This window comes from Cryphonectria parasitica, assembly GCF_011745365.1.
Source record: "Cryphonectria parasitica EP155 unplaced genomic scaffold M406scaffold_7, whole genome shotgun sequence".
Lineage (NCBI taxonomy): Eukaryota > Fungi > Ascomycota > Sordariomycetes > Diaporthales > Cryphonectriaceae > Cryphonectria > Cryphonectria parasitica.
The window spans coordinates 74,821-87,853 of record NW_024468915.1 but is presented as its reverse complement, the minus strand read 5'-3'; the positions used below and the strand labels follow the sequence as shown (position 1 = coordinate 87,853).

At 49.0% G+C, this 13,033-nt stretch overlaps 4 protein-coding genes across 4 annotated transcripts; 3 read left to right on the top strand and 1 right to left on the bottom strand.

Moving 5' to 3' along the window:
* Positions 1 to 2,490: 2,490 nt before the first annotated feature.
* On the top strand, positions 2,491 to 3,837 carry M406DRAFT_53331 (family 16 glycoside hydrolase; the record flags this gene model as incomplete). Its single annotated transcript, XM_040924516.1, has 2 exons — positions 2,491 to 2,795; positions 2,871 to 3,837. The coding sequence occupies 2 exons, from the start codon at positions 2,491 to 2,493 to the stop codon at positions 3,835 to 3,837; spliced, it is 1,272 nt and encodes a 423-aa protein (XP_040773070.1).
* Positions 3,838 to 5,024: 1,187 nt separating this feature from the next.
* Positions 5,025 to 6,172, top strand: M406DRAFT_323427 (uncharacterized protein). Its single transcript, XM_040919768.1, has 2 exons — positions 5,025 to 5,761; positions 5,829 to 6,172. The coding sequence occupies exons 1-2, from the start codon at positions 5,058 to 5,060 to the stop codon at positions 6,127 to 6,129; spliced, it is 1,005 nt and encodes a 334-aa protein (XP_040773069.1). The 5' UTR covers positions 5,025 to 5,057; the 3' UTR covers positions 6,130 to 6,172.
* A 2,401-nt stretch (positions 6,173 to 8,573) lies between these two features.
* Positions 8,574 to 10,768, top strand: M406DRAFT_341392 (uncharacterized protein; the record flags this gene model as incomplete). Its single annotated transcript, XM_040921657.1, has 2 exons — positions 8,574 to 8,864; positions 8,969 to 10,768. The coding sequence occupies 2 exons, from the start codon at positions 8,574 to 8,576 to the stop codon at positions 10,766 to 10,768; spliced, it is 2,091 nt and encodes a 696-aa protein (XP_040773068.1).
* Positions 10,769 to 11,188: 420 nt separating this feature from the next.
* M406DRAFT_109525 (uncharacterized protein) lies at positions 11,189 to 12,791 on the bottom strand. Its single transcript, XM_040915359.1, has 5 exons — positions 12,448 to 12,791; positions 12,305 to 12,362; positions 12,172 to 12,213; positions 12,008 to 12,081; positions 11,189 to 11,916 (listed from the first exon to the last, which is right to left on the bottom strand). The coding sequence occupies exons 1-5, from the start codon at positions 12,629 to 12,631 to the stop codon at positions 11,702 to 11,704; spliced, it is 573 nt and encodes a 190-aa protein (XP_040773067.1). The 5' UTR covers positions 12,632 to 12,791; the 3' UTR covers positions 11,189 to 11,701.
* Between the last annotated feature and the right edge of the window lie 242 nt (positions 12,792 to 13,033).

Below are 13,033 nucleotides of genomic sequence, written 5' to 3'. Positions count from 1 at the left end.
ATCTAGTGAATAGATACCAGAAAGTGAGCCAGACCTGTCTGTAATAAATATATCTTTTTAATAAAAAAATGCGTAAATATAGGAGAAGTAATAATAAGTTCACTTGGCGAGTATGTACTGCCTGGGTGGCGAAGTGTGAAAATTATACCCTGAGAGTTGTATGCACCCGAATATTCACTGACGCCTACGCACAGGCATCATCTGTCTCAACATTGCCTGGTGCTTGCTGATAGGTACTTGGCCACCATTGCTCCAGGTGGGCCATCGTCTTATGGCTGTTTCAAGATGTCGAAGACGGTAATTATGTCACAAGCCTCTGGGATCTAGTCATGCATACTTTGCGTATTGACCGTTGGAGGATAACAGGGCCTTGAATTAGCTTTTTATTGAACTCTAATCAACATAGGGAGCAGCATTAGAGGTACTTCAAACCAGGATCTCGCGGATCTTGGCATATATGCCCAGTATTTTCCGAGATGATGACACCTGGTTTCATTAATCCCCTTTTTTTTGTGCTGTTAGAGCCAGATTTCATGGTCAGACTCCCGACTAGAGACAGTCTAACATGGAGTGCCTGACATTGTTGCAAAAGACTTGTGCGTCTTGATCGCCAGCAGCATCAATGCCCTGACAGAGAAGTCCGTGTTGGCAGCTTTGTGCAAGACGGCCGAAGCAAAGTTGAAATAGAATAAGACATGTGAGCTTTTGCATCCAAGAATGTGGTATGCACCTTCTCAATATCTAATTATGGGATTGGAATCCATGGACTTCACCCTATCGGCACCAACACCTTGACCATGCAATATCAACAATGAGGTCTGGGAAACCTTCCTCAAAAACACACAGCGCTCATTGCAAAGATCTTGGTCACTTTTTGATCTTCTTCAACAAGGATAGCATAGCCTCGATGGACCCCATTGAGCAACATCAGCAAATAAGCATAATTACAACGACCGAAATGGCATTGCCCTGGCACATCTGCTCAAGACAGAGGCCGTATGAGAACAACACGCTCTATGAGCATTTAGTACACAACATGCAAGAGTGCATTGGAAGAAGTTACAAAGTACGCGAGGGCTAGAGGGCTCATATTGCTGTGCGCTGAGGAGGGAAGAGAAAAAAAGAGGAAAGGCCCCGAGGGCAGCTAACTGAGGCTATCAACAGGTCTAGCTGTTGGCTGGCTGGCGGGCCGTGCACGGCCCTCGCACAACAAGCCCTCGCAAACAACACCTTGGTCTTGATCATCCTGAAAGGTATTGGGCATCAGAGTCTTGAATTAATTTTCACAGCACAATAGAAAATTATTGTGCGCATCATCGATAGACGTGATATTATTAATTGAGGACAATCTCGGCCCTCGCCCATTAGAGACGGGCACTACGAGCTAAGCAACCGGATGTCGGCCTCATTGAGGTGTGCAAAGGGTGCAACGGTCTGGACCAAAGCTGTGAATACATAAGAACAAGCGTATTCTTGGCGACCACGGGTGACTGCTGTAGAGAGGGGACAACCGTTGCAGCTAGCCGGGTAAACACAAACCCAGTGCAGGCGCGCATCAAGAATAGTTGCCGCTAAAAACGAGCACGCGATCCTTTAGTGTCTGGATCTCTCTTCTTTTTTCTTACCCGACCCGAAGTTCAGCCTTGCCGCTAGATAACCATAAAGGTGGCGGTTGTCTACCAAGCGACGTGCGGACTAGAGCCCTTTAGTGCCCTTTCTTTGCCTACGCCTTCGAAGTATGTCTTTTTTCGGTATTATATTTATTGAACTGAACAGGACAATATCACTTTGTCATCGCTCGAGTCAAGAACTTTTGTTTTAGCATCTTCGAATCTTATCAGCCAGCGCCAAGACAAGCTGCCTTGTCTCTTTGAACCATTTGCATCGTCTGTCCTTGATTGAACATTGTATAGCGCTGTCTTGCTCTGAAGACCAGGCAAGCCGCAAGATGGAACTTGTCTCGCATCCCGGAGCATTTTCAGAGGGCCGTCGCATCGCGTCGCGTCTTCTACTGACACTGTCATTACTGCCAAAGCAGCCTCTTCCTCGGCTTTATTCGTCAGGACACGGATCGTGTCCTGATCAGTATCCTGACTCGCCTTTTGTTGATAATGTACGTACCGGGGAGCATCCTTCCATTAACATGACTACATGGGAAAGTCGCCTCATCGAGGGAAGAACAAAAGATTATAATTGGCTTTCCTCATAAGCTTGTAGTGATAGATTAATATTACGGACTAATTCCTCCATCTGCTCCTCCCTCTTCTTCTGACCCGCAAATCTAAGCTCATCAAAACTCGTTTGGACATCTGTTTAATAATTTATTCATTCATCATGGCTTCACCGAGGAGCGGAAGTATCAACAGTACTGCAAGTGGTGCTGTGCTGACACAAGCTCCTGTATTCAAGAGGTCCTTCAGTGTCCAACATCTACCTTCATACAATGAGCGTTTCACAATCGGCACCCCACGAGCGAGACAGTTCAAGTTCATGTCAGTAGGCCATTCTGTTCGCAGTGCAGAGACCTACCATCCTCGTCCCTATTTTCGCTCGCGGAGGATCAGAAAGGGTACCATTGACCGACCAGAACTGAGAGAAAAAGACCCTCGAGGGATCTGGATCACGCTGATCCCAATCTTTGGCCTCCTCGTTGGTCTGGCGGCTATTGCACTGTTATCCTGGTCTGGTTATGCCTCGGTCAGCAACTACCAATATTGCCAAGTTTTTGTGGATGATTTCTCGAATGGTTTCAATTCAACGATATGGACCAAGGATGTCGAAACAGGTGGCTTTGGGTAAGATAATCCAAACAGATGGTTGTCCTGTTCGCACGCCCTTTTTCATTGTGCTAACACATTAGCTAACCACAGCAATGGCGAGTTTGAGTTGACAACCGGTGGTGATGAAAACGTGTTTGTCCGCGACGGACAGCTCGTTTTCACGCCGACTCTGCAAAACGAAAGTTACCTTGAGACCACCAGCATCACCAACTTGACTGCAGATGGCACCTGCACTGAAACACCGTTATCGGACGCCTGTGTCTTATCTGCCAATCTTACAGCAGGAGAGATTGTCCAGCCTGTCAAGTCTGGCCGGATCAGCACCAAGAACTTCGCCGTCATCAGATATGGTCGGGTCGAGATCACTGCCAAACTCGCCGCCGGCGACTGGCTCCTTTCGCAGTTTTTCATGTACCCAGCAGAAGACTACTATGGTACTTGGCCCGCGTCCGGTCAAGTCGACGTTGGGGTAGTGAGGGGCAACAATTACTCCTACGGCGACGGCCTGGGGAACCAGTTGCTCCAGAGCTCTCTACACTGGGGCCCGGATCCTAGCACGGACCGTTGGCAGCACACTACTGGTTCTCGAGAAGCCTTGCACGCAACATATAACGACGACTTCCACACCTTCGGCCTTGAGTGGACACCAAACTACCTCTTTACATGGGTCGACAGCCGTCTGGCTCAGGTCACATACCTCAAGTTCGCCACCGACTTTTTCAACCTTGGAGGCTTCGGCACGACATTCGAGAATGGAACAAGAATTGTAGATCCATGGGATGGACCCGGGACAAGTCACGCCACCCCCTTCGACCGCCCATTCTATCTAATTATGTCTTTGGGCGTGGGAGGGACTTCTGGCGCCTTTGCGGACGGCGTAGGAGGCAAGCCGTGGGTGGACGCATCTACCACAGCAAAAAAGGACTTCTGGGAAGCCAGGGCCCAATGGGAACCGACCTGGAAAAAGGAGGGCCATGGTGAAATGGTTGTGAAAAAGGTCGCCATGTGGCAGCAATGCGATGCTGCGGCCACTGACCTATCAGGATTCACTCGATAGAGATGAATATTTTTGTTCTTGAATAATTAGAGCGTTGCTTTCGATCTTGATTCAAGCAGCCCAAATGTCAATTGCTGTAACTCTTTCATACAATTGTTGCACATTATACACGTATAAGTTACTCTTCATAGATGACTTGTTCCAACGCGGCCATCGTCAATTCCTCTTTTCTTCATCTCTCTCTCTCTCTCTCTCCCCCCCCCCCTTTCCTCATTTTTCCCCCAGTCCCTTCCATCAAATTTTAAGCCTCTGACCAAAGAGTTAAGCCTTATTGTGCCTACGTAGCCGGGCATAACCCGGGCTTGAATTCCACGCCACATAATAGTTAAAAAAGCCCAGTCTAATTAATTTAGCATTCGAGGCTACTGATTGTCACTTTCAGTATGTCAGACTATTATAGTATCTTTTCACATCTGTTATCATCCGGTCAAAAATGAGCGGGTCGGATCTCACCAAATTAGTGCCCGATGACGGGATTTTCCTCCAGTCCCATAATGTCGGGACAAGCAATGCAAGAGCGGCTCCAGTTTTGAACCGATAGTTTTTCACATTGTATTCCGTTTGCAGACTATTAAAAGGTGGCAGACATCTTGTCTTTGGTGTCTTTGGTGAGAGTGAGAGAGAAGGAGAAATGACTCGGTCCGGGATATCACCACTTGACTTGTCCCACTTCCCGGTTCCGTTTGCAGATAATGATCATACTCTTCTTTTGAAAAACAACCTTATGGTGTGGATTCGCGGGCTAATATGTATCTTACGGTTTTTCCCGCTATAGTTTTTTTTTTTTTTTTTTTTTGTCTCTTGTCGCAAAACTACCTATTTTGTCTCTGACGACGAATGACCAGCTTCGACTACTACTATGCAACTAGTCAACGAGTCAGATTCGGATATGCTGGGCAGAATTCGATACCCGCGCCCCATCACTTCTGTACGCCGTGCTCTCTGCCCAAGCTGCTATCGAGAAAGACCCTTTGACTCGGGCCCACCATGCTGTGTCGGTCCGAGAACTTGTTGCAGACACTTGACGAGGTCATCAAAAGGTCTAGGTCGGATGTGTATACTATGCCTTTGCCACTCAGACCCTATCTCAAAATGTCATTCCGATTATTAACCCTCCACCTAATTATACTAGCCGTACCCCGTCTTGCGCTCATGAACATATTCTGACAGTCATGTCCTTCCACACCATCCTGTTGTCTTAAAGAGGAGTTGTTTTAGCAATGCTGTGCATATCGTTGTTTCTGGGCCTGCTGCCCATGCTTGCTGCCGCCATAACATCGCAGTTCCACACCTCTACCAAGCGTGGTTTGATCTATATACCCAATTCCAACTACCCAGAGGATAACCAGATATGGATTCGACCAGGAAACGATCTGACGTGGTACTACAACTACAAGATGTACCCGAATCCAGAATATGTGAACCATTCATCACTAGAGTTTGTGCCCATGTTATGGGGTGCCCCCTCGAGTTTCAGCGACACAACCTTCCTCGAAAACGTGACGGCGCAGGTCGTCCAAGGAAGAAACATCACCTATGCTATGGGCTTCAACGAACCGGATAATACAGCAGACACTGGAGGCAGCGACATCGACCCGTCTGATGCCGCAAAGTACTGGAAGAAGCAGATGGAACCCCTGGCGAAGTTGGGCATCTCTCTCGGGGCCCCAGCTGTAACTGGTGGTTCCTCTGGATTCACTTGGTTGTCCAACTTCACAGAGGCTTGTGACGGTGGCTGCACCTTCGACTTCATCCCTATACATTGGTATGGCAGCTTCGATGGGTTGACCAGCCATATCGCGGACGTCTTGACCATCTATCCAGACAAGAAGATATGGGTAACCGAATTCGCATTGGACAACGCGAGTCTAAACGAAACGCAAGACTTCTTCCAAACAACCCTGAATTACCTGGACACGAATGAGTACGTTCACCCCTTTCTGCCCACACTATTAACGACCAACATCGATACTAACCCAGGCTCTGACCAGAAACGTCACTCATTATTCCTACTTTGGCTCTTTTAGGTCATCCACATCCAATGTCGGCTTGAATGTCGCCATGTTGAATTCTTACGGGAATTTGACAGATATAGGGAGTTGGTACCTGGGAGGCAATGCCACAGGGGTCAAGCCGGACAATGTCACTGTCGCCTCCAACACCACCATGACTGCCCCTACACCAACGTACACTGTACCAGCGTTGGTGACAACAATGTCCGGTGCGAAGTCCATCGCAGCACCGAATTTCCTTTCTTTTGTGGGGATTGGCGTTTTGGCAATAATTTTATAAGCTTCGTAAGATGAAACAGGAAAAAAATATCAACTTTTCATGCAAAGACTTGATTGAAACGTTTGCATTCTGGCGTCTGAAGACGGTGGCCGAGGATTGAATCATGGATTGATGACCACAGACTCGCGAACAATACGGATATTTAGATGACTATGTAGACTTTGCATTGAGCTGCAAAACATGGTCTTCAGAAAGCCGTTCACTGAATCCTCCGCAGAGGCGCGACATACATACATACTAAGCATTTACTGTTGGCTTTCAGGCACTTTGCAAGAAAAATTGCTCGGGAGTTTATTGTCTATTATCTGATTACGTGTTCACTCGAGAGCTCATGTTGACCGAGTCTCCTCATGTATTTGTAAGACGGCCGTCGTGAAATTATCAACTTTTCGAGAACAGAATCCATTCACATATGTTGAAGTCCTACGAAGAAGCCGATGCGGTCGTCTCTATCGCCCCACCGTTTACACTATTTCTTCAGTGACGCGACCTCACTCAACTGTTGCCCAAGTGGATCTGACCCAAAATCAAAGATAGACTAGACTACTGTCATCGGAGTTTCTTTTGCTAGCGTCACGGGTGCCAAATCGACTGTTGCTATTTTCACGACGTTTGCGGACAATCTCAAAAGTTCTGGGCGGCAAGCCTTTCCTGTTCCGGACAATTCTTCATGCTTGTATAGCGAATCCCAAGAAGAATCCAAGTCGGATAGCGACCCTGTCATAAGTTCATGTCGGGTAAATGAAAGTTGGCGATTGTCCCAAAAAATTGCCACGAGGAATGATGACTCGAGAACTATCATCGTGGAAAACTGATTGTACAAGCTTGTAGTTGTGTCTCAAATTCTCTGCACAACCCATTCATGAGCAGCGATAGCCGACTTGAATGGAAGCGTAAATGCCATGACTTCAAGCCGTAGCCTCTGGAGGTTCCATCTTTCTCCTCTGCCATCAGCACAATGCACAGCAAGGCTCCCAGTGTGAAGAACTTAGGCGTGAGCATGTCAGGTTCAAGGACGCCGACGATGGCCGTCAGCGGCGGCGGCTACCACGAGGAGCTGAACGTCGGTGAGCTCTTTGATAGGTTGCATGGGATGACACTGAAGGATGCGACATTTCTACCCAAGGTACGTCCCAAGTGCTGATGGCATAAATATGATTTAATGCTGAAGAAATCGTCTCTAGATTGCCATCATCGGGGACAAGGCCAGTGGCAAAACATCAGTGTTCGAAGCTTTGACTGGACTGTCCTTTCCAGCATCAAAACTACCATGGTCCAATTTCGCCATTCACACACAGTTCAAGCGCACGATAGGCGAGAAGCCCATTGTGAAGGCACATATTCTCCCTGGGCCACTCGATAGTCAATATGAGGCGGCCATTAAACACCTGGAGAGTTTCGAGGTGTTTCACGATGGACCCTTCACAGGAGATGATCTCATCGGAATTTTGCACCAGGTAATTTACTCGTTCATGAAGCTTATCAACTACGTTGCATCCTCCCCTTTTGCTAATGATACTGTAGGCTGCCGACCATATGGACATCATGATAGACGACTCCAGTGGCACTGGAGATGATGCAGGACTTGATAATGACCGACAATTCTCCGACAATGTCCTCGTTCTCGAGATTTCGGGACCTCAAGTTCACAATTTCAGCGTTATTGACTTCCCTGGACTCATGCGCAGTATGTGCCGCTACGCTTGCTCTTGATCCCAAACTGGCCGAGGCGACTCTGACACGCCGTCTCCAGGTTCCTCAACTCATAACATGCTTGAGATCAACGCTATCAAAAGTCTGGTGATGGAGTACATCAATGAACCGCACTCGATCATATTGTGAGTCCGTTTCCGATGGCACACAAGCAGTACGGACCGACGTGAAATATGCTGACAATGACATTACTCAGAGCTGTGATAGATGCTACAAACCAAATAGGAAACCAAGAGGTTCTGGAATTCACGCAAGCCGTTGATCCAAAAGGCCATCGGACAGTCGGGGTCCTGACCAAATGTGACGCGATCCAGCAAGGTGATGAGAAAAGAGTGAGCCCAATCGTCCTAGTAGTGGTTATTGTCGTCGTCTTTATGTTTGATTTCAGCTAACTGTAGACAATTCCCTTGCAGGTTCTGAGGATTCTGCAAAACAAGGAGCACTATCTACAGCAAGGGTGGCTCGCTGTCAAGAACCGGTCTCTGCAAGAACGGCGTGATGGGCGTGACCTTGCTCAGCGAAACGCAACCGAGAATGCCTTCTTCTCGTGTGACCCTTGGAACAAGCTCAGCCAAAGCCAGGCTGGGATTGCTCCACTCAGAGAATGTATTGGGGACATCACCAACAACATGCTGCAAGACAACATTGACATCTTGGTGCAGAAGATCCAGAGCATGATAGAACCACCTGTGGGCTTGCACTTTACGGACAGCATCGATCATACAAAGGCAATGACGGAAGAGAATCGATACAGCTATGATCGATTCCACTCGGTGTCTGAGCCCATTTCCGAGGTGGACGAGACAAACAGTAGCCAGGAGAACCTAGATCTAGAGGAGGGTTCGATCAAGAAACGACCGACATACCTCATCAACGCTGTTACCGTAGCCTTGACGGTAGCCCTTGTCCTGACCCTGGTCGGACTAGGCTGTCAGGCACTGGCACAAGAGATTGCCACTGACGGCAGCTGGTCTCGTATCTTCTTGCTACTGACTGCGCTGCCGCAAATCTTTGTCAGTTTGGTAAGTTCGTCTCTAGAAATCCTAATGGGTGGTGGTCCCTTCTTCTGTGTTGCCAATTGTGGACATGTCATAATTCCTGAGCTGACTCTCTTGCATAATAATAGTTCTTTTGCCAATCTCTCATCAACACCATCTTTCAACTCCTCGGTCCCGTCAGTCAGTTGAAGGTCAACTCAAAATTCTACTCGGCGAATCCTGTAAAGCGCCTCCATATCAAGAACGGACCACTGCCGCATGTCACCATTCAGTGTCCTGTCTACAAAGAAGGCCTCAAAGCCGTCATTGAACCAACCGTAGAGTCACTCGAAGCAGCAATCCGCAACTATGAGTCTCATGGCGGTACTGCCAACATTTTCATGAACGACGACGGCATGCAGTTACTTTCACCGGAAGAGGCTGCAGAACGACGCGCATACTACGTGGCCCACAAGATCGGCTGGGTGGCTCGGCCAAAACACAATCCCAGCGGTGAGGGACTGCAAAGGTTCATCCGGCGGGGCAAGTTCAAGAAGGCGTCCAACATGAACTATGCTCTCGGCATCAGTCTGAAGGTGGAAGACAAGCTGGTCAAGGTTGATCGCAGTGTAGCTTGGACACAGACCGAGGAAGAGGAAGCGTACCAGAAATGCCTCTCCGGGGTGCTCGATGAAGAACTGGGCCGGGCCTGGGCAGAAGGAGATATTCGCGTTGGTGATTACATCCTGATTGTCGACTCAGACACGCGTATCCCTGAGGAATGCATGATCGATGCGGTCAGCGAGCTCGAAGAATCCCCTCAAGTCGCCATCATCCAGTTCTCCTCGGGCGTCATGAACGTGACGACCAGTTACTTTGAAACTGGTATCACTTTCTTCACCAATCTCATCTATACTGCTATCCGCTACGCCGTCGCCAATGGTGACGTCTCTCCCTTTGTCGGCCACAATGCTTTTCTCCGCTGGTCCGCGTTACAAGAAGTCAGTTTCAAGGAAGAAGACAACGCACACGACGATGAGGGGAGCCTGTCACCCGACGAGAAAGATCCCAACTCCACCACGCCGTATGAAAAGTTCTGGTCCGAGTCGCATGTCTCGGAAGACTTTGATATTTCTCTCCGTCTCCAGACCATGGGCTACCACATCCGCCTAGGTGCCTACTGCGGGGATGGGTTCAAGGAAGGCGTGTCTCTGACCGTCTACGACGAACTCGCCCGCTGGGAGAAATATGCCTACGGCTGTAACGAGCTTCTCTTCCACCCCATCAAGTTCTGGTGGAAACGCGGGCCTTTTACGCCCCTCTTTCTGCGCTTCATCTTCTCCAATATGCCTCTGGGCTCCAAGATCACCATCCTCGCTTATATCGGAACCTACTACGCCATCGGCTACGCATGGATCGGCACGCTTCTCAACTACTTTCTCATCGGCTGGCTCAATGGCCACCTCGACCACTACTACATGAACAGCTGGCGCGTCTGGGTCGCCTTGATTGTTGTCTTCTCTGGCGCTGGAAACCTCGCTCTTGCCATAGTTCGCTATCGCGGTGAACAATGCAGCCTGATTCATCAGATCTGGATCTGCTTTCGCTGGGTGCCGCTTCTCTTCATCTTTCTCGGCGGCATCTCTATGCACGTCTGCCAGGCTATCCTATGCCACATGTTCTCCATCGATATGAGCTGGGGCGCCACCGCCAAAGAGGTCACTGACACCTCTTTTTTCATTGAGATGCCCATCATCGCCCGTCGCTTCAAATTTGTCTTCATCTTTTGCATCGCCATGACCGCTTTGATCCTCTGCGGCGTCTACGTCTTTCCCTATCTCTGGAGAATCGACCAGCTCATTGCTATTTTCCCGCTGGCATGCATTATTTTCAGTCATTTCCTGTTGCCAGTGTTGTTGAACCCAGCATTGATGAAGTTTACCTGGTAAAAGGTTCTCTCATTTATTATAGTATAGACTCTAATCTTAGACAGATCAATCGACGTTGACCGTACAGATAGAAAATCAATCAACAATAATGCGATCGTTGAAATGAGAAAACATGTCCTAGTGAAAATGTTTCTACGTTGACCATACATATATCCTTACATACATATGTACTTGCTGTGACCCATTCAAAAGGAAAGAAAAAAAAAGAAAAAAAAAGATCGAGTTGGCATTCTAGATGCGATTCATCTCGTGCAGTCTCAATACTTCTGATTCCAGATCTAAAAGGGACTCCAAGTACTCGTGAAGTAGGTTTACCTTGTCAGTCTCTGTCAAATGGCCATGGTAATGGGTGTAATGGGAAAGCGATCCTATCTCTACTTGTTTTCAGTCGAAATGAAATAATTATCACTCAAGGGTAATCTCATCAATACCGGCCTGTATTGAGTATAGACCACGAAGACGCACGGTTGTATAACGAAGTCTCATCTCATCAATTTGCAGAGATCTTGTGAAATACTCTGATATGACAAATGAAGAATCACATGCACAGGAGGGACATATTCGTGTCAAAAGGCCAGCCCAGCTCCTCACCGACTTGGAGGCAACCTTAACCTGACAAGCATAGTTGCAGTACCAAATATACTACTCAAGCGCAAGCAGAGAGGCTACTTCAAGCCACGAGCGTGCTTGTCAAACACCGCCTTCCGCATCCCCCCTCCCGGGGCCCCTCCTTCTCCTCCTTCGGGCAAACCCAACGAGTCGACGGAGGAGGACCTCTCGCGTCACACCAAACGCATGAATTCTTTTTTGATACCCCCATCGATTGAGACCCAGGCGCCTCTCTCTCAGCAGGGAGTCTATATCAAATCAAGAGATTGGCAGGTGACACTGCCAACCAGCAACAGCCAGTAGCAGGGTTCCAGTCAATGCCTTCTACAGCTCAGCCTTCTCCTCGACGTCGTCGACGTCCTTCAGCATACTCTTGACAACGTTGACCGCCTCGCCCAACTTCTCGGTGATCTTGCCGACAATGTTGTTCTGCGTGGCCTCCTCCGCAGGGGTCTCCGTTGTGGCCGCTGGTGTCTCCTTGGTCACGATTGACTCCGGCTTGGGGACGCCGTCAATGCCGATCAGCTCCGTCTCGAAGACTAGCAGCGCGATTGGTCAGAACAAGGACACGAGCATGTAAAGCACATGCAAATATCCCCGGGGGGGGGGGGTCGATAAAACAAGACATACTCAGAGTCGATCCGGCAGGAATTGGTCCCATGGCTCGCTGGCCATATCCCTTGCTCGGAGGGATGGTCAGAGTCCTGGTAGAGGAAAAGAAGGAGTCAGTCTGTAGCCTAATGCAGCACGGGGACAGATCCTGTCGATATAAATCACGCGCCAAGGGAACGAACCTTTTCTCTCCAATGCACATATCCAGCAGGCCCTCATCCCAGCTGTCCCACCACCAAAGTGTTAGAGTCCGACATGGTTTTCTGGGGTATTTCTTCTTCTTTCTCTCAGAGCAGATCCTGTTGATGTACGAACCCCTTGATAACCTGTCCGCTTCCGAGCTTGAAGGTGAAGGGAGTCCCCCGATCGTAGCCTAGAAAAAGAGGTGGGACATGCATTAGCAGTTGTCTTCCAACAGCATGCAGGCAGAGTTCGCAGCAGAGTAGGGTACGACGTACTGGCATCGAACTTGTTGCCGTTCTCGAGGGTGCCCCTGTAGTGCATGGAGACCTTGTCGCCGGATTGCGTCTTGCGCTCGCACTCGACGGGGAGCGTGACATCGATCTTGAGCTCGTCGCCAGAGGCGAGGACGCCCACAGCGGCCGAGGCCAGGAGCGAGAGTGTCACCAGGATTCGCTGCATCTTGTTGGTTATAACTGTCGGTGAGCGGTTGATTGAAATGGTTGCTGTGTCGAGTGGTTCTTGGTCGGGGGAAACGCAAACGTTTGTCTGCAGCTTTGGTTATGCCGTGCAAGAAGGGAAGGTCGAGACGGGGCGGGTGCTGAAGAGTTGGGAAATGTGGTGGTGATGTACTGTAGTAGTGGTCAAGATGGATAATGGCAAGCTCCACTACAGTAGAAGCGACGTTGTCCTGTCAAGGGTCTAGAGATAGGTTGGTGCATGTTCCCATTGACCAATTATGCAGGGTAGTTCTCCAGAGCTGCCCGGTACGGTGGGGTACATTAGCAGGTACATTAGCAGGTACATTAGCAGCTCCATGCCGAAAGGGGGCTCCTCTACAGGAGCCCAATCAGGCACCTACAG

Coding starts and splice junctions, on each gene's coding strand:
- M406DRAFT_323427 (XM_040919768.1), top strand. CDS start 5,058: ATGCTGTGCATATCGTTGTTTCTGGGCCTGCTGCCCATGCTTGCTGCC. Junction 5,762..5,828: donor AATTACCTGGACACGAATGA/GTACGTTCACCC, acceptor GGCTCTGACCAG/AAACGTCACTCATTATTCCT.
- M406DRAFT_109525 (XM_040915359.1), bottom strand. CDS start 12,631: ATGCAGCGAATCCTGGTGACACTCTCGCTCCTGGCCTCGGCCGCTGTG. Junction 12,363..12,447: donor CGGCAACAAGTTCGATGCCA/GTACGTCGTACC, acceptor CTCTTTTTCTAG/GCTACGATCGGGGGACTCCC. Junction 12,082..12,171: donor ATGTGCATTGGAGAGAAAAG/GTTCGTTCCCTT, acceptor TTCCTCTACCAG/GACTCTGACCATCCCTCCGA.